Raw genomic sequence first — 26,787 nt, forward strand, 5'->3', positions numbered from 1 at the left:
GAGGCGTGTTTTAAACTTGGCAAAAGTCTGTCACAATGATTGGCCGCATGCCTGATAGGCTGTGATTTGTAGACGACAGCTGCTTAACCCACAGCACAAAATGTTCCAAGGAGCAAGAGCGTGCACGTCCACATCTACACTACAGGCATAATGTGTATAATTTTATCATTAGAGATCGAGATTCGGGTTTTGCCATTGACTGACTTTGTCCGTGAGAGCTTTCTCGTTCCTTTCAGACCTTTTGTGTAACTTCAAGTGAACCCTTTCAATGAGATTTTTTTTAATCAAAGCTGTCATGTCTACAAAGATTACACGGAAAGCCCCTCTTTGCATTTTTTTTCTAGTAAGAGTGACCACTTGCTTTCTTAATGGCATGGTTTGATTATGACATACTGTCATTAATGAAATGTGATTAAGAAAAGCTTTTTCACTTGAGAGAAAGGTGCTTGATTTCAAAAGCCCTTTGTGTGGCTGAAAAACTCTCATGCACTAATTATGTGAAATTGCAAAAAGTGGTCGTTTCTGGGAGGTGAATGACAAATGTTTATGGATTAAGGTTTCAGTCTGCATATTCAAACTCTGAGCTGCTTGGCAGCGCTCTCTCTCTTTCATTAGCATAGAGGTCTGGAGAAGCCTTCTGCTCACACATTTGATCCCTTTTTATTCAAGGGGCCTTACACCCAAGTTGCCTCAATAGCTTTTATTCCTCACAATAGGGGGGTTGCTTGGAAATCGCACAAAAAAAAAGATGGTTGCAGGTTCTTTCAGCGCTGTGAGTCGAGAAAGACCCAGCATCCCTTCAGTGGTTTCAATGTGAAATCAAGAATTGACCTTTTCAAATATCAGGGATTTTGTAATAACACATTGTGATATTTATATTCTGACCTGTGCTCATTCACAGAGGTAAAGGTGGACCAAAGCAATCAGAGTATTTTATCTCCATGCCAACTGCATTTTTCTAACCTTGTGCTCCGCAACTTGAAATTAGTAAACGCTCATTTGGCAAATGAGTGCCGCTGTGATGACATGAGAGGCTGTACATCTGATCTGCATCGAGTGGTGTGCCCTTTAAACTAATTGCTTGACAACTGCACCCCTGTAACCCCATTAAGCCTTTGGGCAAAGATTGCATTTGGACTATCTGGAGAGAGAGAGTGCATGTGTGAGGCTCTCTGTTGTTTCTTGTATTTATTTATTTACTTGTTTATTTATTTAAGTTTCCATTGCACTTTATATACAGTTTAAAGTAGATTACAAACTACAACAACACAGGCCTCTGGGGCAAATGAAGTGCAGAGAGGGGGCAGTGCCAAGAAAAACAAAATTACACACAGCAGTGTGCAACTAGGGCCAACAGGCACATAAGCCCACACACATAAACTAGTAGATCAGCTAAACCACTAACTACACTCTCACCACTCTAAATTCTGAAAAAAATCCTACCTCAATACAGTTGAACTCTTTGGTTTGGGGTAAAGTGATCATTGATCTTCAGTGAACGGGGCAGGGAAGTCGTCACAAGGAGGCAACCCCTCTGTCTGCGACTTTTTGTTGGAAAACGTCTGGGAAAATTGTGTCTGGAACCTTTTCATGAGCCTGTGATTCACATGTGATGAATGCAGCAGGAGATTGTCTGGGTTGTGTGTTGTACAGCAGCAGTAACATTTCTACAGCATCCAGGCGAGGAGCAGCATCTGGCTCAAGGATGCAGTCGGACACTCATCCACTCAATCACTGTGAAATATCCTGCTGTTTTCTCACATGGACTAATTCAGACGTTATCTGGAAAGTGAATTAGGAGCTGGCAGGAGAGAAATCCCAGAAAATGTCCAGCGGAATTTTTTGACATTTCAAACATTCTCACCTACAGCCCCTCAGAACAATTTAACGTGTTCAACGTCCCTGGCTTTCGCCCTGTGTCAAATGAGATTGGCACAGCTCCCCCCGTGACCCTCATGTGGAGGATAAAGCGGAAGATGGATGGATGAATGGATGGATGTTTGGGCATGGGTGCACATCTTAAAGCAGGGATAAGGATACTGCAGGGTGTCTGCAAGGCAGAGGGCAAGTGTTCAGCCACCTGCATCTGGATATGATATTTTCAAACAAGTTCATGTCTAAAAACAGTGTAGAGAAAAGGATTTGAGAACATGCATGACATAGGGTAACAAGTCTTGTGACACAAGGTTTGTCTTGTTCATGTTATGTTGACCACAATGTGAATTTGGTAATGGCTGCTAAGGCTAAGTTTTACCAAACAAATGCTCAATTTAAACCATGACCTGCATAAATGAGTATGGACACATGATGCTGATTGGCTCGTTTGCTAACATAACACTGGAGAATATTGGGAGGTCTTGGCGAGATGATAAAGGTATCAACAAAAGAGTGGCTTTAAAATAGCATCACTACAGTTTGAGAAATCTAAGGGCATCATGAAGTTATTTAGTCCTCTGATAAATTCCCACAAAGAGTCCTCTGGCTGATTGGCTGAATTTGGAGTAAGTGTCAAGCTTTCAAGTCACTGAATGCCTTTTAGCCAAGCTGCTTTGTAACTGGATGTCATTAACAGGAGGACATTAATAAGGTCCTCATCATTCAACCTTTTAACAATTCCCCCTTAGGTCTTTGTAAAGTGTGGTTCTCCAAGTAAGTTCAACTATTGAAACATCCAACTGTTCTCATGCTTGAATAATATATCTATGGACCAGGAGGTGTAGTAGTGTGGCAATATGATATCTTGTGATATTCGTTCTGGTAAAAACCTGCCAGGGTTTTGTTAATAGGGAAGCCCACGGTGCAGTTATCCATTCAATAAATGATAAAAGAAAATCCTCTGTTCCTCTACCAAGTTGGCATAGACTTTATTTGGCACTAATGTTTGCCAGAGAAAGTGAAAGGACAGTCTTCTTGCTATGCAGTGACACAACTCAGCTGTTAAATGGATTTCAGTTGGCAGGACAATCACTTATCGTTAGGGGATTTAAAAGAAAGAAAAAAAAAAATCACCCGGGATACAAGAGTGGCAACAACCTGTGGCATAATCTCACAGGTTCCTCCTTCCTGTTTGTTTCCTATGAGCTGATATTCCTCAAAAGCACAAATAAACTGTCTTTGTGACGTCCCCTAAGCATCTCACTCCTGCTGACTAATACAGCCTCCTCTCACTAGAGGGAACAATAACACAATGTGGGGAAGCAGCTCCCAGATTACTTCCTTCCCTTGATAAGCAGCAGCTACTACACATTTGGAGTCCTTTTTGCACCCTCGGGAGCAGCACTGTGTGAGAAGATCCTGTGGATCTGGAGCCAACACCTGCCCTGTTGCCACCCTTGCACTCCCACTCCAGTTCCCTGTTGACCCTCACTGATTATCAGCGCTCGATGATTTCCACCACGGTGCAGACAATGCTTTGTATGGAAGATTTAATGCTGACATTCAGGCAATAAGGAAATGCTTTCAATGTGGTATAATTATCTGTCTGTGGATTGAGGAGGAATACACAGTACGTGATTGTGCCGTGGGTATTCCTGGGTTTTTTTTTGTTGTTTTTTCTGAATGGTCGTCTGGTAATCCCCGAGGTTGAGTTAAGTGAACTAATTTGAATTACATAATAGAGCAATTCAGTTTTTGTTTTGCTTTTTTTGCCATTTTCTATTTACAAAATCATGTAGTTGATTAATTGAAAAGGTTTTCTATTACTCTTTTAGCATTCCTTCACATGGGTTCCGAATAGCAAAAAGAAAGAAATATAAAAGGTAAAACTAACATTTCTACTATTTCAACTTTAAGCAGGTGACAAAACTCCATGTGTGAATATATGCACAAGAGGTACAGTGGATTAACTTAAAATAAATCAAAAAAAGCTTCAGGGTGTTTTATTAACTCGTGTAGGTACACCCTCCACCTGTCCTTGTGGTAACCCTTGTTTAAAGTCACTTGATCAATTCAGACACTGGTCAACACAGATGCTTCTGCTTCTTTGTGGTTCAAGAGACAGTTTTTCTGACTACAAGGCCACTCAGAGGAAGCTAAATCCCAAATCTCTTCCTCACCCAGCGGCTTCTGCTCAGGATATACGGCACTGCCATTGCTCATTACGAAGAAACTGGTAGACAGCATGGAGACCAAACATTTCCCTCCGTGCTGTTCTCGCTGCTGATTTAACAACATCAAAGACGTCGACATCTGTCACCAATGATCCTGACAGAGACAGGATTTGTAGGAGCTCCTGGTGTGCATGGGAAGGGAAAGAGCACTGCTTTCTCATTTTCCAGCTGGCAAAATTGTCAGCGTAGGTAGGAAAAAGTGAACGGCGTCACGCAGACAATGGCTGATTTTATCGCATGCATGTGTAGAAACAAGTGGAGATAAACACCTCATTTAAAAGCGCACAAAATGCAATGTTCACCAAAGGGAGTCACACAAAGTGAGATTTAGCCAAGTTAAATCTGCGCCCTGGCTGACATTTCTGAGTATCTCAATCCGTGTTTGTCATGTAGACAGAGAACATTCTTTTGACTGTTTAGTGTGTTGTTTTTGGATGAGCCGCCTTCAAAAGGAATGGGATTCTCGTGCATTTTAAACACTGTGCCTTCAAACTGCAGCATGAATAAAACAAAATTCTATTCTCTTTAAACTGCAATTTGGACAAAGTACTGAAATTTGTGCAACACCTGACGAGATTTTTGATTATCCGACAGCTAAGTGGAACCTTCTCTCTGGTCTGATTTGTATTTCGCGTGCACTGGCAGCAATCCTAAATTCCCTTCATTGAAAAAGAAAGAAAAATCATGGGATAAACACTGACGCATTTCTCTATTGTGCAGTCTGATCTCTCTGCATCACAAAGACCTCAGATTGCGTATATCTGCATTCCAATTCCTTGCATTGTCTTTTAATCAGGAAGAGTGGGAGGGTCTCTTCAACAATGGTTAAAACAGACTAAAAGCTGCTGTGGTAACATATTCCAACCTCCTCTTCAAGTCTGAAACACGAAGGTGATTATTTACATGTTTATTTTTACGGACACAAAGGTTTACATTTATAAACTTTACGTTTTTAAAGGAACCACACTAAGTTTTCTTGGCCAACCAAAGGGAGTCGATGGCCCTCAGTGTTGCCTGATCCTTTGTGCTTCTTCAAAAGAGCTTGAACATGACATCTAAAAACCACAGTCATCTTTAAAAACTAGTGCCAGTTTTAAGCCTGGGTCTTAACTGAAACAGCTGTTTCTGTTTCACTTAATGACTGTGTTTCCCTAACCACATGTGAAAATGATGATCATCACCACACGTTTGTTTTCCTTGGTTAATCATACACCTGACTATAATCCCGCTAAATCCCTGGCTTTGTACAAGTGTACCTGCAGTAATTGGTGCTGGTTTGAAGGCAAATGATCGTCACACGGAATATTGATTTGATTTTTTTATTTAGCCAGGAAGGTCCATTTGAGATATATGATATTTTCTTCCAGGGAGTTCTTGATTTAGATTTCTTTCTGTTAACAATTGGAATTTAGGTGTTTGAAAGCACTTTTACTTTCCACTCGAAAAACCTTGTAAAAGAAGATTATCCGTTTGCTTGGTTTTAAAAGAAACAACAATGGTGAAAGAATATGAAGACCAAACAATGAAGTGAAACCATTGTCTCCATGTCTGTCCATCCAGACTAAAATGCCACCAAAATGGAGGCAGCAGTGCTTTTCACACTTCTGTGTTTGCAGCACAATGATTCATCCAGGTAGTCTGAAAAGCAGGCATAGATAGAGTAAAATTTATGGGGGGTTAATGAAAAAAGCATAATGTTGATGTAGCCTGAGGATGCGCTCTTTCATCAATATGATGTGATATCATATCTTGATGCATTTGCTAGTGATGCAGAACTTCAAAAATGCATATAAAACAACTGCTTTTGTGACACAATACGGTTGATTGATGCAGTGATACAATTGAATGTGACACAATTTGATTCAACACAATGCATTTCAAAGTAACACTATTTAAAGCAAAGCAAACAACACCAACCAAAAGGCTTATTTCACATACTAACTCAGTATGCTTCTAATTTATGGTGCTTCTTTTTGACTGATAAAAAAGGACTTGGCCCTTTCACAAACATGCCTTTTCACACAAGACCTTTGTAGTGTCGCCTATAAAAACGGTCTCAGGCAACAACAAAAAAAAGAAGAAAAAAACAGCCAGGTTTGGACGTCGCCTTAAAGCAGACCCTTGTTCCTGCTCTCTGTCTCTAGTGACATTGTTATCATATGAAAACAGGTTGACGCAGCAGATATGTGTCCTCTATCTTATGGCGTCATGGCATGTTTTGCAAATGGCATGCATCCATGCGTCTGTCTTCACAAACAAGTCTGGGGTTTCGCCAAACATGTGATTCACCTTAAAGTGTGTATTGTAGCTGACAAGGCATATAACCGACACATATGTGTTTGTTACAAATTCAGTATTCGGCAAAAATGCACCATAATTTATGATATGCTGCTTTAATTAAGTCACTTTTGCAATGGTTTACTTAAAGGTCAAAGAATAAATCAAATTATCATCCCATAGAGATGGCTTCCAGAGAGCAGAATTCAATTATGCGATGTGCTGAGGCGCATCAATATGATAGTGTACTAAAGATACAGTGTTCATTTACTGCGGTATTATCTTTTGTGTAACACCCATATGGCTGGTATTGATCTGTGCTCATCCTTGAACGCCCCATTTCCTGTAGATGCATTATGTAATAACACTGCATTATGTAATACTGTAATACATTTGCATTCCATTATGTAATAACTGCCACATTTTGTAATAATCTGCCACATTATGTAGTAAAATGCTTAAAGGCAATATGTAATAAATGTTGCCGCATTATGTAATACGTTATTACATATTTCGGTGGTTATATCATAATGCGGGTGTTGCAATTTTTGGTTCATTACGTAATAACCAACCAAAATTTAAATTTTCATTAATAAAAACTGCATAATAATGTGTATTTTATTCGAAATTAATACTTAAGAGGACAATATGTCAAACTATTACTCAGCTTACATTGTAACAATCGACCTTTTAACTTTGGTTGCTTTCATTTAAATGCACAAAGGGTTCTTTTCAATGAATAACGACATTTGCACAGTCAGATTAGTCGTGAGATCAAGTTTGGAGGTGAGTGCTTCTGATAGTTAACCAAATTATAGAATTGTCAACTAAATCTCTGTCTTTGCTCAACCAGCAGTGAAGAAAATATGTACAGCACCAAATAATTAAACATGGGTTGTGCACAGCAGCACCACGTAGTCTAGCCTGTTCAATAAATTTAATGTCCCATGTAACCTTAACATTCCTTCATAATGCATATTTCCATTATGTAGTAACAACCGCAATATGTAATAACTTATTACATAATGCGGCAAAATTAATAACATATTGCGTTCAAGAAGTTTATTACATAATGTGGCAGATTATTACATAATGTGGCAGATTATTACAAAATGCGGCAGTTATTACATAATGGCGTGCAAATTTATTGCATTATTACATAATGCGGTGTTATTACACGATGTGTCGTTACATGCCCTGGTCATGTTGTCCTGCTCTTCCATGCTTCTACTGCTGCTCTAAAGGACTCCCATGTGTCCTTTAGCATTAGATATAATCTGCCTTTGCTCACACTGTAACTGGTTTTTGCTTGACCTTGTGTTTATTGCCTCTTTCTTCTTTTGTTTTAATTTTCAAGGTGTTGCATTAGCCGTTGATTCTCTTTTTCTGTTGTTGTCAAAGCATATAAGTGTGTGTGTGTGTGTGTGTGTACTAGATTTAGATCATATATCGCCATAGACCTTTGATTTATAGAAATGAGTTCACTGAGAGAGTTTTGCCAATTTTGCACGCACCTTGGGGTAAAAAAACTGAAACACAGGAGCAGCATGCATGAATCTTGGCAACATAATTTAACTACATCAAAGAGAAGTTGTGGAAACAGATATGGTGACAGATCAGTTTTACTTTTAACCAAAAATAAAGGTGAAAAGCGTGCACAGAAGGTAAAGCGAACAATCACATTCAAGTACATCTATTTTCCCATCAACCTGATTACCTGCTCCATACAATGTGATACCCAATTGTCCTTCCAGATTATATGTTTTCAGCTCATTCATACATCATGAAGCTTTGTCTGCCTTTGTCTGCCTGCCTACTTACCAAACCTTTATCTGCGTTAAAGCCTGATACTTGGAGTTGTGCCTTTGGATCTGGCTTTTTTGTCTCGGCTTGTTACACACTGACACTAGTCAAAGACAAGACACTGTGCCGTAAACGTCTGACCTATTTCCTAGAGGACGACACAGGAGAGATTAGTGCTCATAATCCCAGAAGTAGATGTGGAAAGGGATTGTGAAAGATTTCATCAAGCACTTGAAACCAACAAAAATTACACAACAAATATCCTTAAAGGTTTCATTTTTTTCATGGTTTGGCCACCACTTTCAATTAGACATTAATGAGTGTCTAATGAAAATATGAAATACAAAAAAATATCCATAATTGTACACATACTTGCAAAATGACAAAAAAGGACAAGAGGAGGCATTTAGGTGAAATAAGCACTGCAAGATTTGTGATAATCTGTAAATCAATGTTAGAGACGAGTTGAAGACAGCATGCATTTGGAGACGGCAGGAAAGCAGTGAGTGAGAGTAAAAAGAGCTGAACTTGTCTGCGTACAGCTCATGAAAAAGAGAATCCAACCACATCTCAACAGTTCCTCGGGGACCCCTGATCTGCATGTTTTAGGTGTGTCCTTGCTCCAACACACCTGATTCAAATGAATGGGTCATTGAGGGCAGGGACACACCTAAAACATGCAGATCAGGGGTCCCCGATGACCAGGATTGAGTCAAAAAACACTGGATTAGAGAGATTTAATTAAGACAAGTGAATGGTGACCTGCAGCCTTAGCAAAATCTACAAATCACTGATTGACCAACAGACAGACTTGTGTAATGAGATAGCAGATTCAGAGACTGCAACTCCTTATAGTTAGGGACAATTAAATAGAGTTATTGTTAATCTCATGGAGTATCCGCAGTTAAACAGTCCAAGGGAGACAGATGTAGGAATAAGGGCGTAATTAAGGGTCAGTTGGCAATAAACACAGGAGTTAAAAGACTAGACTTTCTGATCATGATACTCACTGAATGAATTGTGATAACAGTAATGATAAGAGAAGATAAAAGAAGATCATCACTGATCCATTTTCAGGTATTTAAAGCCATTAATGACAAGATTATTGGGACCTATTGTTTGGAGATAATTGATTGGAATGCAGCAGGTATGTTACCTGGGTGAGCATGCAGGAGATTCACCATCTCACCGGCTGAGTTTTTCCTGCCGCATTCTCAGGTGGGCTTATACTGCACTTGGATATTATGTGGAGGTTTGACAAGGAAGCTGGCAGAAGTTCCACAGAATGTCAAGTCATTTTTTGCAGACTTTTTCATTCTCACATGATGCCCCCTCTAGAACATTTCACAGTTCGGGGGTTGTTTACACACCACATGTCTTCAAGGTAAAACAACATTTGCATGTCAGAGATGAGGTAACACAAACTCTGTGTAGGTACCATGAATATGAACTACATCATGCTTCTGTTGGGTTCTGACAAACAAAGAAAAAAAACAAAACAAAAACAGGCTCAGGTCATATTCTCTCAGGCTTTAGGTCATTATGTCACGCAAGAATCTGAACTCTCATTTTGAAGCCATCAAAATAGCAATTTAGCTGGTACCATGCATACATATTGCAAAAAGAAGTTCAGCGTTGTCACCTGCAACCATTGTGTCTACATGGGAACATAGTTTGACGTCATGTTCTTTGGAGGAGACAGAAGAAGTTATTGAGACAATTATCTCCTCGGGAAAAGGTTCACTATAAATCAAATGGGAAGTAGAATCATTTTCCCATAGAATTCCATTCAAAGGGAGTTGTTTTGGCAACCAGTGGAGTCTCCCCCTGGTGCCTACTCAGTATATTGTTATTTCCTGGTTGGCTTCAGGAGGAACTCAGAAGACTTGACATGCATGTTTATATTGGGTCTACGCTCAAGTCCTACTCTTTTGTTGGACATACACAGGGAGCAAAATGCTGTCATTTCTCTAGACTGTTCACCAGCACTGCTTAACATAAATCTCTGCCAGGAAAAAAAATGTCATCAATCATTAACATCATAACAGTATGTGAAATCTCCCGCTGGATTTAGAGGGAGTTTCATCAGACAGCCGCAAAGTGTCACATGGGAGGATTTTGTTTTCATTTTGGGAACCACAATAACACGCAATTTATGGATGCACTGTGTCGGGTGGGACTGACAGACTGAATTATTATTATGAAATTTGAAAGATATTTGAGGACACATTATGAACTGCATGCTGACCAAACTTCTTCCAATTTTAATTAAATCTTGATCTGATGTAAAGTATGTGTACATAGTGTAAAATAGCAGGTATGTGTACATGTATATGTCCTTTATTAGAAGTATAATAAGTGGGGGTCTATTATAGTATCTCTTTTCCTATTTTTCCCTAGTTCCTAGTTGAATGTGTTTGAGGCAGTGTCGCTTCATTGTTTCCCTCCCAGTATAAAAACAGATGACCTTACACACCCATACACGCTCTCACACCCACTCTCCTGTGTATCCCCACATTCTAAACAGACTCGCTCCACGTGTACCGGAGTTGAACTTAATGACCGTGGTCAGAAAACTGCTTGAATTTGTTTCTTCTCAAAGTAAAAGCTTATCGGTCTGGATCATACAAATACACTTTGCTTACACCTGTTCTACTGCTTGGGAATGCAAATATCTAATCAGCCAATCACGTAGGTGATTTTAGTGATTTTTGAACGTGGCGTGGTCGTCTGGTATGAATATTTCAAAAACTGCCAATGTGGTTGGATTTTTATGCACAACCATCTCTATTGTTTACAGCAGGGTTTCTAAATCCTGGTCCTGGGGACCCACTGCCCTGCATGTTTTAGATGTTTCTTTGCGCCAACACACCTGATTTAAATGGTCAGCTCATCAGCAAGCACTGCAGAAGACTGATAATGACCACATTTATTTGAATCAGGTGTGGTGGAGCAAGGAAACTTCTGAAACATGCAGGGCAGTGAGTCCCCAGGACAGGGATAGAGAAGCCCTGGTTTACAGAGAATGGCCTCAAAAGGTGAAAATATTGAGTGAGCAGCAGTTCTCTGTGCAAAAAAGTGTCTTGTTAATGCCAGAGGTCAAGGCAGAATGGCCAGACTGCTTTCAAAACAATAGAAAGGCAACAGTAACTTAAACAAACACTGGTTACAGCCAAGGTATGCAGAAGAACATCTCTGAATGCCAAACAATGGAACCTTGAAGCAGATGGGCTACAGCAGCACCGAATGCCCCCATTAGACACAGAGGACACCTAATAAAGTAGTCATTGAGTGACATTTTAAGTTTGTTTATACAAGACTATTGGTCTGAAAATTGGGATTAAATGTGCAAAGTCTCTAATGTGTGTGTTAATGTGTTAGCCAGAGGAGCTTGTGAGGCACAGATGACTGACTCACAAAAAATTCTAAAGGCATTTCTGTTGACTGGCTGAGACTCCCAGAACAGTAGGAGTTTCAGTAACAGGGACATTTACATCACAAAGCCCAGTGTGTAAACCTCCCATGACAAGAAATGTCCACCCTAATGTCGAGAAACCACTATTTATCAAGCATTCAAATTTAAAGATCTGGTTGATTTAAAAAAAAAACACTATGAGCTATGAAATCATTTCATAGAAATGTCCAAAATGAACAGATCTGTTTTTAATACTATTATTTGTATGTGTTCCCTGATTTGTTTGTATAACGTGATCAAATCAGTCAGGAAGTTTGAAAATTATGGAATAAAGTTAAGTTTAAAGACACAATGTAAAGAATTGGTATAGGGCTCAACAAGTTCATATTTCTTTACTAGTCGTTGCTAACACAGCACAAAACGGTGTTATTTCTCTGTAATAATATACATGCATTGACATTTTATTAGGAGGCACCCAGCCTGAACAAATGACCACATATTGTTTTTCACCTGAGTGAGTATGCCTGTAACATTAGGATTAGATATGTAAAGGATGATTATTTGATTACTTCTGCATGGAGTGAGATAAATCAGCAGATATACGGGTGCCATCTGTTTCTCCACAGTCTTATCTCAAACACTTAAAGTGTCCATTTGAAATAATGCATGGCAAATAATATATGTGTTACATCACTGCTGTGATTTACTGCGGCATAGTGTATGAAGAATAATATTCTGTGGGGAAAGACCTTTCCACAATTTACAATGTAAGCAGTCAGGAATTTTACAATGAGATTACATTCAAACTGTGAAATATTTCTTATATAGACTGCATTAAATGGCAAATTCCTCTTTATGGGTTGTACGTATGCATGTCTGCACTGTCTGAAAGTGGTCCGGCCTGGGGATGTGTGGTCCATATTTGCACAAAAGGAGATGTGTAAGATTTTCTACCCATGTAATTTTGATTTTTTGGAGTTGGTTGAGACCAAAACAAAGCAAAAAAAAAGGCACTTGAACACACACTAAGGTCTAGTTTTTATCAGGAAGCAGAATGGGATCATGGGAACTTTTACCTTGTTGTCTTGTTTGGTTCATCTGTGCTTAGAGCTTCAGCCGAAGAACGTGCAGCAAACGGCAGTTAGTCGTCGTGATCTGCACACACTGGATGGCACACACACATAATGAAATGAAAAAACAAAAGACAACACAATGGTTAACTAGTAGAACAGAATATTTTCTTCCTCACGCTGAATATTTGGAGGGGCTTGAGGATGTCCTTACAAAACGGCCAAAATGAAACACAGTCTGTTATCTTGAATAGAAATGTGGATTTCTATGGATTTAAAGTGTGGGGAGACATGTTTGGCTCATGTAAGTACATTGCTCAACAACATAAATAGCATTAGTCTTACATCTTCTTTTCGGATATTTTAATGCCTATATGTTATCTATATTATATCTTTAAGAAAACAACAGTTCGATTAGGGGCCTTGTGGTTAACATCACTTTGAGTTACAATGCATGCATGCTCATAAAGTTGACACATACAATAACAAGCCACATTTGTATACAGTGCTCCGTCTCTGCAATACATCTCAGTAAAAGTGTCTCATAAACTGGCAGCATTTACCTGCTACCTCGAAGAGAGGGTGCTCTTGAGCCAATACAGAATGAAAAATATATATATATGTATAATATACTTTGTCACAATAATAGTTTCTTTTTATGTTCTAAATTCATGATATATTGACATATTTGGGCTTTAATGGTCAAATGAAGAATAAACTTAAAATCATTGCGATGCTGCTGTGTTTGTTTAGTTCACGTTCTATTTGAGTCTGATTAGATTTGATTTGACTCATAAAACTTGACAGGAAGACAGTGAAGAGCAGTGTAGGGCTTTTATTTTCTTTGAAGGAAGTGACTTTGACGTCGACTGTTTGTCAATGTTATACATTTTTTGACAATCCCAACTTCCTCCCAACACTGACTGATGATCGAAAAGCACATTTATCTCTGGAAATTAGTAAAAAACTGTATATTTTTTGGGTGAAGTGGCCCTTTAATCAGGAGACATGAAATGGAGTTCTCACTTACTCACTCATTGACTCTCACATTCACACCTACAATTGATTTAGAGTGTCCAGTTAACCTCAGTGGAAGGACACCGGAGTACCCGGAGAAAAGGGTCCTCAGTCCAACCGTGATTTGAACCAGCTACCTTCTTGCTGTGAGACCTTCCTGAGTTTAAGTTAAGGATAATGGTATATCATTATCCATCCTGGAAAATCCAAAGATGAGCCGCTGACAGTGTGAAGTCCATCCTTATCAGATGGCACTTAGCATTTTATTATTTTATAAACGTGTTTCATGCAGCACAGTTAACAGAAGTGGCAGCTCACCATAAAGACCTTATAAAGTTTAGCGTTATTTGCGGGAGAAGAAAGGGTTTCGTTAGGGGTCATTGGCTCTATACACAGCATTACTATGTCTACGTAAAATAAACACCTCAAATATAGTAATCCATAGCTTGCTTTCATACAGTGCAGCGACCAACAATTGCTCTTTAAAACATATCACCTTTCATGATTTGTGCTTTCACAAATGCAGTGATCATTTTCATCTCACAGTTGTCCTGATGGCAGCTACCAGCAAAGAGCCACTGAACTGCTAATGCGCTTCGTCAGCAAGGTCACCTTGGTGATCTCGCCACAGAGATGCATAAAAAAAAAAGATGATATGGTCTCTGAAGCGCGAGGAAGTCTATAATGTCGGGGCTGTTGTCATGACACCGCAGACCCCCAACCAAGCCTTTCACAAAATGTTTCTGTATAGGTTTTGTAGAGTTGGGGGGCACGCAAGCAAAGGGCTTTACAATGGTCATTAAATAGGCAAAGAACCATGCGTCACATGCAACAATTGAGGGGAACTGAAACTTCTAATAAAAGACCCCCCACCCACCACATGTGTTTGCAAGCCCCCCATTCTCAAGAGAACACACAGAGTTGAAATATCAGTGTATCTCAGGGTTTCTCAATCCTGGTCCTGGAGACCCACAGCCCTGCAAACAGTCGGCTCATCAACAAGCACTGCAGAAGCCAGATTACGACTCATTTATTTGAATCAGGTGTGTTGGAGCGGGACATGTCTAAAACATGCGGGGCAGTGAGTCCCCAGGACCAGGACTTGGAAACCCTGGTTTACAGAGAATGGCCTGAAAAGGTGAAAATATCGAGTGAGCAGCAATTCTCTGCACACAAAAAAATGTCTAGTTAATGCCAGAGGTCAAGGCAGAATGGCCAGACTGGTTTCAAAACAATAGAAAGGCAACAGTAACTCAAACAAACACTGGTTACAGCCAAGGTATGGGTTTTAACCAGGTTACAACCAGACCCAGGATTGAGAAACCCTGGTCTAGCTTACTCAAGATGGACTAATATCAGCATCAACCTGGGATCAAATTGTTGAGTCTCGTTCACTGCAACCTATAAATCAAACGTTGTCTTTTGACAGATCACCTTAAGAGTCTGTGTTCCATTTAGCGAGCATAAAACCATCTTAGAGACTCATCAGTTAATGTTTAAATGTTTATGAACCCACCACAGATAAGACACTTTGAAGCTGTTACAAGCAACTATTGTAGAGGCGCAGGTGTTAGAATGATCATTTGTTCCACACAGAGTACATGAAAACAAGCCAGGATTCATCAGGAGTTATAATGCATTAACTTATACAAGTAGCTGTTACACCAACATTCATTTTACGAACAGACGGTCAACACGGTTGGCTTTAGAACAGAATCACATAAAGAAAACATGCCAAAATCCCTGATTAATGGCGTGGAGGGGGTCATACAAATGTACTACTCTTCCTCAGCTGTGAGACACATGCAGAATAAGAGGATATCCCATAATGGCTCTTGCAAAAATAAACAGTTTCACGTTATAACTCACTAATTACACCCCCACTGTGGAAGTCAGATAAGCCAAAAGACCATTAAAGCAGCATTAGACCATGCTAATGTTTCCTATCCTGAAAGAGCCAACCCAGGCGTTACACCTTGGATATTTTATAAACAAATAAAGGAGGTCGCAGAAGCAGTAGGACATTTGTGGGTTGTCATGCTTCACCTGTCCCTGTTCACAATATCTGGACTCAAGGATATTTCATCACGTTGGTCAAACTGATCAATCATGAGACAAACAAATATACTCAAAATCTTTAACCCTTTAAGCCTCAAAATGTCCGTCTGGATTTTTTTTGTGCTTCTTGTAAGCCTAAAAGGGCCAGAAAATGTCCTGTGAGTAAGTGCTTTTGCCCATTTTTCGGGCAGTTATTTACAATTTACTGCATGTTAAAAATAATGTATTAACTATTTAAAATGAAGAAAAACATTAAAAGTTGTATTTAGAAAACCAAAAATGTACAGACGTTTTTCCAACTCTCTTCTCTCGGGCGACAAAGACGCCGGTTCTCCGGCTTCGTGGAACACTGAAGGGAAATTACCATAATAACCACATGTTGGCTTTGACGTTCAACATCTCAGCTTTCAGAAACCATTGGAATTTTTCCAATAGCACAATCTGAGAGAACAATGAGATCAATGATAGGCTAATTTGGGCCAGACCTCTATTTTGAGATGCTCCATAACATAAATGGATAGATCCAGTCTGGAGCAGCTCAATAGCACTAACCTGAACTCTGTATGCAGCATTAGTCTTGTGACTGTGATTTGCCAGCTGATGCTTCTGTGTCCCGAGGTTAAATAAAAGCCTTTGATGGAAGCTGCTCGCCGGTAGTCATATCAGTATAAGTGTGTGTGTGTGTGTGTGTGTGCATAAACATTGACCTTGTCAGGACCAGTAGTCCTCATGGAGACCAAAACCTTGTCCTAATTAATGAGAAACTGGTTGTGGGCTCAGATTTGAATTGTGGTTAGGTTAAGATTATGGTTTGGTATTAAGTGGTTATGGTTAATGGTAGTTAGTTAGGCTGTCCAAATGAATGAAAGTCAATGAGAGTCCTTAAAAGGATAGCTGCATAATGACAATCTAACACATGGTTAAGGAATCTGAGCCCTGGCAAACCATATGATTGGTCATTTTGGCTCCTTTGTCTCTGTCTATTTTCACACGCTCGTGGCTGAATTCCTCTTCTTGTCAATGTGAGGTCAGTGTGAAGAATGACCTCCCTTTATCCCGGCAATCAAAACATCAGGAACGGAGTCATCAGACTTTCCTCTTAAGTGATTTGTGCTTTGAGTTTTCCATCGTGTTCATGACACATGGAATAATGTTTCCTTACAGAGTTGCTGTGGAGAATGTCTTCTCTTTCAAAATACCTCGTGACCAATCTGTAATTAGATAAGTTTGAGCAATTAGTAAAAATGAGTTCCTAACTGTCACAGGCTGTTTCACGGGTCACTGGATTTCTGTGTTGTCCATGCTGCTCAACCTTTAACCTATTGCTTTGTTTGTTCCACCACCAGCACACAGTATTCCCGGCAAACACTCAGTCTAATTTTTCAGTGCATTTTACCACTTTGAATTAATTAGCCAGAAAGTATAATGACTTTTCCGTTTTAGTACTCATCATGGCCAATTATAATCATTAAGTCAGCCATTTCTCTTGATTGTCTTTTGAGCCTGGAAAAGCACACACCTGCTCACGGTCTCCCAGTATTTAAACCTGCCTGTTCCACCTGTTCACATCTTATCACATTTCACTGTGTTGTCCTTCATGCTGTGGACTCTCATTCGCGCTACCTGTTACCTGCACGCTTGTGCGTTTGTTTTTATAATGTAGATTTGCCATTTGTGACCGATAACAATTTAGAGTTCGATCAATTTTCTCCCAGTGTTTTCAGAGTATCTCGGCATATTTAGAATATGTCGGTTAACACTTATTCACGTAGCATTCCTATGTTTTTGTCTTAGTACAAGAATACTTGTGTAATAAGCAGTGTTGTACAGTATCAAAGTAGAAATACTTAGTTACTGTACAACATTCACATATCTGTACTTTACTTTATGTATATGTCTAGCTTACTTTTACTCCACTACATTTCCAAAATACATTTTTACTATAATGATCACAATAAAATGTTTGAATGTATGTATGTAGTCATAAACTGGTTCGTTCGGGCCTGTGGACAGAAAGTTTAGTGGCATAACTTACATAAAGTATTGTTTCCGGGTGAAAGTTGAAGAATCAATTAATTTGTTTATTAGTATTATGGACAGTTGCACTTTTTCTTGTTCTTTCTGTGGAAGAACACGTGAAACACATTAGGGGCGGGGCAGACAAAAATCAAAAGGGAACACAGGACAGGAAGCAAAACTCAACAAGAACATTTTCAAAATAAAACCACGAATAGGAGACAGTAATCTAGACACACAGAACTAAAAACCCAAGGTAAAGAATACAGAGGGAACAACAAGTGTCTGAACAAGGAGTCTGCAGATAATTTAGTGGTGGTGACAGAAAACAACACTTCAAGAAAGTTTGCAGTGCATAGATATAGATACTTTGAACAAGTCACCACTATATTTGAATAAGCCTCAGTTCTATAAAGGAAAAGAACTTTTTGCCCCATGGTTAGAGAGGGTCTCAGTGTGCAGGCATGGATGACTCACACGCATGATTGGATATGGTACAGATCCCACCTTTGAACTCAAATACTAAACAAACCTCTCATGTGATAATCAAGCCCACCATGACCTTCACCTCCCATTGACATTTGCTTTCCGTCGCTAATGTAGCAGTCAGTTCTATTAGCTGGAAATGTTAGTGGTTTTCAGAGCATTTATTTAATCTCTCACATAAATCACTCACACATGTGTTTATACGTTGTGTGTTTTTAAGCATTCTCCGCATTCCTTTAAATAGTAGCCCAAGCAGCTCACAATGCAGTCTGAGATGGCGTCACCACAGGCGTGTGTGTGTGTTTTCTTTTTTGAAAATGTAATCACGGGCAAAGCTGAGAGTGGTTTGAAAGTCTGATAAGATATGGATGCACTGTCAACTGTGAAAGAGTAAGTGAGACACTTACCGTAACTGAGGTCAAAATAGGCCACACCTGATGTTTGATGATGCAACAAATAATTCACATGATATTTCTATGTTTTTGATTCATCCTGGAGGTCAGATTAAATTCAAGAAGTCTATAATACTCGCTTTTACTGTTGCGATCACACTACATACTGCTTAATATACTTGATTTTTTGACTTTTTCCATCGGAAACTTCCATCCTTAGTCTGTCACACTGTCATCAATGCTCAGTGTTTACAACGTGGCTGGTTTTTCATTTACAAATCAGCTGCAAATTCATTCTATTGTACTGTCATATTTCCAGATGATAGTATACAAAATTCACCACATGATTGGTTCTTCTGTCAGCGATCAAATCATTTCATTTAAATGACGCTTGAAAGTCATAGCCTCCCCGCTGCCCTGTTGTCATTTCACTCTGTGACAGGGACTGTGTTGCACCAAGAGGAGCTGGAAGTGATGCCATTGAATTCTGTGGTTCCAAAAACCAATCTCATTCCACGAGCATGCCAAACCTTCACCGCACACATTACTCAACGTTTCCATACTTGTACCTATCGTCCCCATGCATGGCACACCATTGCTGGAACCCCGGGGGGAAATGTGCACATGCCAAGTAAAGTCTGCTCTGAAAAATGTCCCTCTATGTGTCACATTCATGACATGTGGTTTTCAATCTAAGATGAAGCAGAGGTGTTTTTGAAGAGAATTTGGGAGGCCGGACAAAAGGGACCAGGAGGATCCTACCATTACACACTCACACAGCGTCTCTGTCCATAGACCCTCACATCGAGTGCTGTACAGACTGTAAAGCCCTTTATGGCAAATTGTGTTTGTGATGTTGGGCTATATAAATTCAATTGAATTGAAAATAGTAATCACATATTTAATTAACCTATGTATGTATACATATATATATTTATATGTATACATACATACATACATATATAGCATACAAAAGTTGATAGAAATGTATGGAATCTTGTCAGTTTTTTGCAATTTTTATTTAACTAAATAAATGTATGAAACCTTTTGAGGCTTATATGAAAACCACACCCAGAAGAATATACACAAGACAAAAAATATTAAAAAAAAAAAGTTTCATACCTTTTTCGTGAATGTGCAAGAGCCCAAAATGTGTTCACTTTTGGAGAAGGTGAACAATTGCAGGAAAGGTCTTCACAACACTCGTCGCCAGGCCCTTGCTATAGAATGATGAAAGGTACAGGGATAAAAGGCAAAGCAAAAAATGAGAATGCAACATTGTGGAGGACAATGATCATAAAATACCACCAATAAAAAAAGAAGAAAGAAGAAAAGATTCATGTTATGTTTTAAAGGGATTCTGTATGTAAGAAGCTATCTCCCCAGGTATGTCATCACTGCTGACCTTTACAATAGAGCCACAATATTATTTATGCAGTACAGTGCACTGGTCTTGTTCCCCAATAATGTGTATTTGATTTTACATTACATCAGCACTGCAGTTATCTACACAAGGTAGTGACAACACTTATAGCATCAAGTAGCACTGATACTGTTTTACAGAGCTACCTGATAACAGCAGTAGACCTGAAGTTCAACTCACTTGACCGCCACAGTCTAAAGTTACTTTGTGGATTAAGATTTTTATGATTAAAAAAAACATCCGACACATGAGTTTTCAGATTTAAGATACAATAAAAAAACATAAAATGTTTGTTAGAAATTAGAAGTGTTAAATTTTAAATTACTTTTTTCTTGATAAAACTTCAGACCTTTTACTTTTTGATGGTAGTAATATTAAGCAAATTACTGGATGCCTTGTGTAAATGACAAATGACGATAATAATGTTTAAAACGCGTCAATTAGAAAAAAAAGAGATCCTGTTTTGAAGAATTTCCACAAGCAGAGAAGTCATGCCACACGACCAACGGTACAGTGAGCGTCACAAGAGCAACAGCCTTGCAGTGTTAGTCATTGTATTTTAAGAGCATGGTTTCGCAACTTATTCTTAAGCAATATTTTCATCCGTGGGCATCATGTGTCCACATTCCGGTCACCATCAGGAATGTGCCAAACTTGTAATTGTACAAGATGGCACAGTTAATCATTAAAAGGTTATAAATTTGATGGTAGGACAGGACACTCAGCCTCATCTGCTTTCGATGCTGCTGCTGCTGCTCTGTTTATCACACGTCGCAGCGACAACACAACTGTTTCCATTCACAAGTTTGCAGACGCACACGTCTCCACGTTTGTTTACAACTGAGTCAGTGCATTTTTGTCATCAACAGCAGAGGGGGAATTATTGCCTTTGAATAACACACATGTGCTTAGTTTAATTTGAATCAAACGAGACACTTGAATGTCAAAGATGAACTTACTCATGTACGGAGAGAACACACTCGTACGTGCCAACACTTTACCGTAAACTCTCTGACAGATTTCACAGTGGCCTGCGTGCTGTTTGTTTGTTGTCACGCCCCACTGAGTTGGGGACCAGGTGTAACAGGCAGCTCAGTTCTCAGAGTTGATGTTTTACCCTGCGTCCAACTCTTTGCCCTACAGTACACCTAATAATTATTCATTTTACATCCCTTGAGTTTATGAGTTATTTTGGCGAAAGAAATGTGTTCTCTTTTGGACTACACGTTTTATTTCGTAGATGAAAAACCAGAATGCAAACTGTTTAAACACTTTTTATTAGCTTGTCACCTTGGCAGGATTATCCTGTTCAGACATGGAATAACGTCATTTGGGTGGACTTGTAAAATACTGAATACCTTTTCTGTGTCAGAAAGGGTTAGACCTTAAAATGATTGCTTGGGAGTCATCTGGCTTCTCTCTGACTCTCCCTTATGTGCTCTAGTAGTACATAAACACAGGAGTAAAAGAAATAGTTATGACATGTTGTTTGTTTGTTTTGTTGCTTTTTTTTGTTTCAGCTAATGCTCAATTAGGACAAACTAGATTCAAAAGGAAATCAATGTATGTGGATTACAACATATACATTGAAAGTGAAAACATTTAGAAGCTATGCAGGTCAATAATACAAAATGCACTTTTGGTTACAGCTCTTTTAGGACTCATTACTATAACTCACAAAAGTCCAAAGACCAGAAAGTGGTGATCAGGGAGGCTCTGGGAGTGGGGGCTGGAGGACAGAGAGGGGAGGAGGGAGGGTGAGGGAACAGAGGGAGGGAGGGAAGCAAGAGGCCAGTCTTTTGGATTTCTCATTAATTCAGTGTGGCCCTCTCTTTCAGGTTCCAAAATGCCCGCCTACTCGCCATTATCAGTGCGGGCCATATATATGCATCTTGCTGCTGTGGTTCAGCTCAGAAACTTCAGAGACAGCCCACAGCCACAGCTGAACAGCCACTCTGCCACCAGGATGAGAGAGTTCAAGAGCAAAGACTTCTGGAGGGCTGTTCTGGCCGAATTCGTTGGCATGACCTTTTTTATTTTCCTCAGCATCGCGGCAGCCATTGGGAACACAAACAACACTGCCCCCGACCAGGAGGTGAAGGTGTCACTGGCCTTTGGACTGGCCATCGCCACGCTGGCCCAGAGTTTAGGCCACATCAGTGGAGCCCACCTGAATCCTGCAGTTACCATAGGGATGCTTGTCAGCTGCCAGATCAGCATATTCAAGGCCGTCATGTACATAATTGCTCAGATGCTGGGTTCAGCGCTGGCCAGTGGCATTGTGTATGGAGCACGTCCAAGTCAGTCTTCAGCACTGGGGCTCAACACTGTGAGTAAAACCTTTCATAATATTGCTGTTGACAGAAGAAGTGATAATCAGCAGTTTGAGATTGAGAGCTCTAAAATATCCCTCACTTCCAAGAAACATGAAGCAACTGTATGTAAAGTTCCTACTTAGTGTGGAGTCAACCTCACACTGAAAACTTTATGACTGAATTAGCACAAAATTGTGCGTGTTCTTCTTTGGACATTCTGTCATTGCTTGTAATTGAACAGTGATGACACATGATTTTAACACACCGCACTGCACCTTGAAGAATTTGCAGGTAAAACATCAAGTGTCAACAGGCTGACATTTCTCCTCAGTAGTTGCTTGGTAAATTGGATGTTTTGCATATTATTTTTCTAATGCTACACTTTTCTTTAAGCAGGGTTGTAAAAGATAATATCAGCTGTTTTTTTTGCTGTTGGCCTCACTATCCTCTCACTGTGGTTAAACAGTTCTGGTGTGTACACAGCACACTTCAGCTAAATACCCAATAACCTTTTCTTTTTTTGCAAAGTAGCCCTCTTTGCAAAATTACTGTCACACTTTCACTCAGCGGTTATGACAGGAAGCGATTCATGTGAGTGACACGCTGACAAACTTGTTGTTTTTGTTATTTCTCTTTAACTATCACAGCTCAATGGTGTTACTCCAGCCCAAGGCGTGGGCATTGAGCTTCTGGCAACGTTCCAGCTGGTGCTGTGTGTCATTGCAGTCACTGATAAAAGGCGGCGTGATGTCACCGGCTCAGCACCCTTGGCCATTGGCCTCTCGGTCTGCCTAGGACACCTGGCAGCTGTAAGTTTCAGCTCACAGTCACTCTCAAATGCAGTGTGCAAAGTACATTTTTTGGGCAGCAAACATGATAAGCGCTCTTTGATTAGAAGAATTTCATTCATTATTATTGTTGTAGCTAATCCCCCTCTGCAAGTCTGCTTAGACCATGTAGCTGAAGATCCTCTTATGTTGTCTCTTTATTGTTGATTACAGATCAGCTACACAGGCTGTGGAATCAATCCCGCTCGCTCCTTTGGTCCAGCTTTGATCCTTAACAATTTCGATAACCACTGGGTAAGTCTGACAAGTGCTTTACGCATGCTTCGCATTCTTCTGTATGCAAATTCTACCAAGTCATGCTTAAATAATTCCATAAGAGACCTCTGAAAGTTAATCAGTTATAATATTCCTATTGTTTTGATTAGCCCGACTGAAATATTGGTAAAGGAAAACCTTTTGAACCAGACTGGAATGTGTCTCATCGATGACAATGGTTCGTGCTTGACTCATGTCAACAAAGATCCATCCAAAGATTGATCTGTGTTTCTCAATCCAGGTGTACTGGGTGGGGCCAATCTGTGGCGGTATCGCAGCAGCACTCATTTACGATTTCCTGCTCTCTCCCAAATTTGATGACTTCCCCGAACGCATGAGAGTGCTGGTCAGCGGCCCAGTGGACGACTATGACGTTAACGGGGACAATGGTGCTACAACTGTGGAGATGTCGTCAAAGTAGCAGCACTGTGCAGTCACAACCACTTAGTGTCATTGTAAATGTGTGCACTCCTGTAAAAAACATTGCTCTGGACTTTAGTGTCAAGGACAGTCAGTGTTTCTGTGCTTTTTTTATACCAATGAGAACGTGAAAAGTGTCATGTTCTCATTCACATCTCTGTTTGACCCAAGCACACCATTTTTTTATTCTAACTGATTCTAAAACACAAAAGATAGGGAATACTGTTGCCCAAATTGCCTTCGGTGACAAAACTCTATAAAGCAATTTACAAAAATAGAACCTTACAATGACAGAATGAACATTTTAAAGACCTATACATTTTTATATAGTAAGAAGGTTGTGGAGTCTTGACAGGGCAATGTGCAGATTTTATTTCCCTTATCAGTATTCTATGTTGAGCCATTGTTGTTATTTTTTGTATACATATTTCTATTTGCTTGTATCACTTTTTATTTCTGTTGAATAATGTATTTTCTGAACACTATGGAAATGTCTCACTTTTTTAAATAAAACACTTATTATTGATAGTTGTTTCATCTATTATTTGTTCTTTTTTTTATTGGTAGAATAACAAGCATGGGGATTATCTGGCATTAGAGAAAGATGTTTATTCCCTGTGGAATCATCTTATAAAACCATTATTTTGTTATAAATAGAAATGATATTACAACAAAATTACAATGGAGCACAATACACTCAATTTGAGAAACTTGTGTTTTATATTTCAAAATCAAGTGCACACAGAGAAATACTATCTAATTACTAGTAGCCCTTGAATTACTGTGTGTTATTTCTCTAAATTTATCTCAAATTATGAAAATGCAATGGGTCGGTAAATGTGGATGAGTTTACACGATAATTTACTGCCCAAATGAGTGCAAATTCTGTAGCAAATTAGCAGGTAATCAAATAACCAAATCCCCTCTGACATGTTGGCTGGGGTGTTTAAAACTTAAAGCATGAATCATTTGGTAATCCAGCCTTGACATTGTCCAATAAAAAAATAAATATACGGAGGTGTCCTGTGTAATGTGAGCCAAATCATCAATGTTTCTCAGCCTTCACATTTTATTTTATCTCTGGTCTGCACACCAGGACAAAAATATGAGCAAAGCTGTGTTAAACTGCCGCTCATGGTGGATGAAGGTTTGGCTGGTAAACATCAGATTACATTTTAAATTTAAAATGTTCTAAAACATTTGAACATTAGCCTCTGATACACATGACAAGATATTAAGTATCAGAAATACAGACATTTACAAAAACAGTTTGAAGCGTAAACATCTCTGCAATATAAACGGGAAGATATCATGTCAACTTTATACCTCAGCAGTATAAATCCTCTTGTGTAGCCCTGCATTTTAATTTAATTGCTCACTTTTTGTTTTTCTAAAACTGCCCACCTGTCACTGCTGACTGATGAATACCGTCTCCCACTTGTGCTTTCAACAGGGGAAGCGTCCAGTGGCAGGTTGCCAGGTTGGCGAGTGTTCTTTCAGCAGCCAGGAAACTGTAAATACACAAGATATCTCTTACTCACCATTTCTCTCCTTCTTACTCACTCCCTTGTTGGTCAGCTGGTCCGATTATGGCCATGTGCCAGTGAGAGAAGAAGAAAGTGTTGTTGACCCTGCAGTGTTTTTGTTATATGAAAAGTGAATCCTTAAAGGTAGGGCATGTTGCCCAGGTTGCTGGTTTGCGAAATTATCTTTTTAAATGAAAGTTTATGGGGAAATGAGCCTACTTCTTACTTGATTTATAACAGTAATGAATATTTTTCTGAGGAGTTAATGGTCTCAACCACTGGTTTCTTGTCTTCTTTAAAAGAACATGATGTCAAATTCATAAATTATGTTCCCCATTTAGGAGTAGACACGGTGATTGACAGCTCGTACCATCTGGTTAGAGGCGACATCTGTAAAAGTGTTTAAAAAGTTTAAAATAGAGACTACATAATATGCAATTCATTTTTGTGGGAGAAAACTACAGTAAAGTGTTCTTGGCTAATTTAGTGGGTCTTTTAGTGGGTGAACAATTGTTGTTGAACCACTGATATACCAGAGCTCATACAAGCGTTAAGGGGCCCCAAGCAGACATTTGATTAGATCCTCCTTATCACCAGTACTATTGTAAATGCTCACGCATTCAGTACATGACATAACATTAAAAAAACAATTCATTGTTGTGTTGGTCAACAAAACGGACGTTTAAAATACATGTAAACTTGTTAGTCAAACTGCAATTGTACCAAATTGTACTAAAGTCAGACTAATACACCCAACAAATAAAATAACTGCTGCATGTATTCTTTGAGTCGGACTCAAGTTGGCCTGGTTTGATTGACAAGGAGACAGACATTATGCTCTGCTGGATAAAAGAGATCTAACTCTTTTAAAGTATGTGGATATTAGATTATGGCACTTACAACTAGCCGCATGCTAGGCTAGAAACTACCTAACTGCCTTGTTGTAGTGGACTCATAAGCAGAACTCTCAGACACAGGTTAAAGAAAACTATATTTGTTGTTGACATAGGGAAAAAAAGGTTCAGTACACAGACAGACTGTTAGAAAAGGCACCAAAATCACACAGAATCAACACTAGAAGGAGAATGAACAGACAAACCTTGACTTTATACTGCAGCTGTGGCTAATTCAACACAGGTGAAAGTAATGAGGATGGGATAGTAATCAAGCTGGTGGGTGGGGAATCACGACAGGAAGTACATTGATCTGTAAATAGAAAAGAATGTTGGATTTCAAAATAAAACAGGAAATGGCACAGAATGAACACACGTTATTGTTCCTGCTATTCCTGCTCACGTTTGTGCACTGGGACGAGGACAGCAGTTTCATTAAACAGCCTTAGCACAACATAACTGTG

The 26,787-nt window shown here is 39.4% G+C and overlaps 1 protein-coding gene and 1 long non-coding RNA gene across 2 annotated transcripts; one reads left to right on the top strand and one right to left on the bottom strand.

The window, feature by feature from the left end:
- Nucleotides 1-12,680: 12,680 nt before the first annotated feature.
- LOC131473026 (uncharacterized) lies at nucleotides 12,681-25,417 on the bottom strand. Its single transcript, XR_009242166.1, has 3 exons — nucleotides 25,309-25,417; nucleotides 19,766-19,863; nucleotides 12,681-12,768 (listed from the first exon to the last, which is right to left on the bottom strand). It is a non-coding gene; the product is annotated as an uncharacterized LOC131473026 (long non-coding RNA).
- LOC131473017 (aquaporin-1-like) lies at nucleotides 21,890-24,430 on the top strand. Its single transcript, XM_058650539.1, has 4 exons — nucleotides 21,890-22,395; nucleotides 23,029-23,190; nucleotides 23,383-23,463; nucleotides 23,726-24,430. The coding sequence occupies exons 1-4, from the start codon at nucleotides 21,913-21,915 to the stop codon at nucleotides 23,903-23,905; spliced, it is 906 nt and encodes a 301-aa protein (XP_058506522.1). The 5' UTR covers nucleotides 21,890-21,912; the 3' UTR covers nucleotides 23,906-24,430.
- Nucleotides 25,418-26,787: the final 1,370 nt, after the last annotated feature.

This window comes from Solea solea, chromosome 1, assembly GCF_958295425.1.
Source record: "Solea solea chromosome 1, fSolSol10.1, whole genome shotgun sequence".
Taxonomy (NCBI): Eukaryota; Metazoa; Chordata; class Actinopteri; order Pleuronectiformes; family Soleidae; genus Solea; species Solea solea.

Coding starts and splice junctions, on each gene's coding strand:
- LOC131473017 (XM_058650539.1), top strand. CDS start 21,913: ATGCCCGCCTACTCGCCATTATCAGTGCGGGCCATATATATGCATCTT. Junction 22,396..23,028: donor CAGCACTGGGGCTCAACACT/GTGAGTAAAACC, acceptor TAACTATCACAG/CTCAATGGTGTTACTCCAGC. Junction 23,464..23,725: donor ACAATTTCGATAACCACTGG/GTAAGTCTGACA, acceptor TTCTCAATCCAG/GTGTACTGGGTGGGGCCAAT.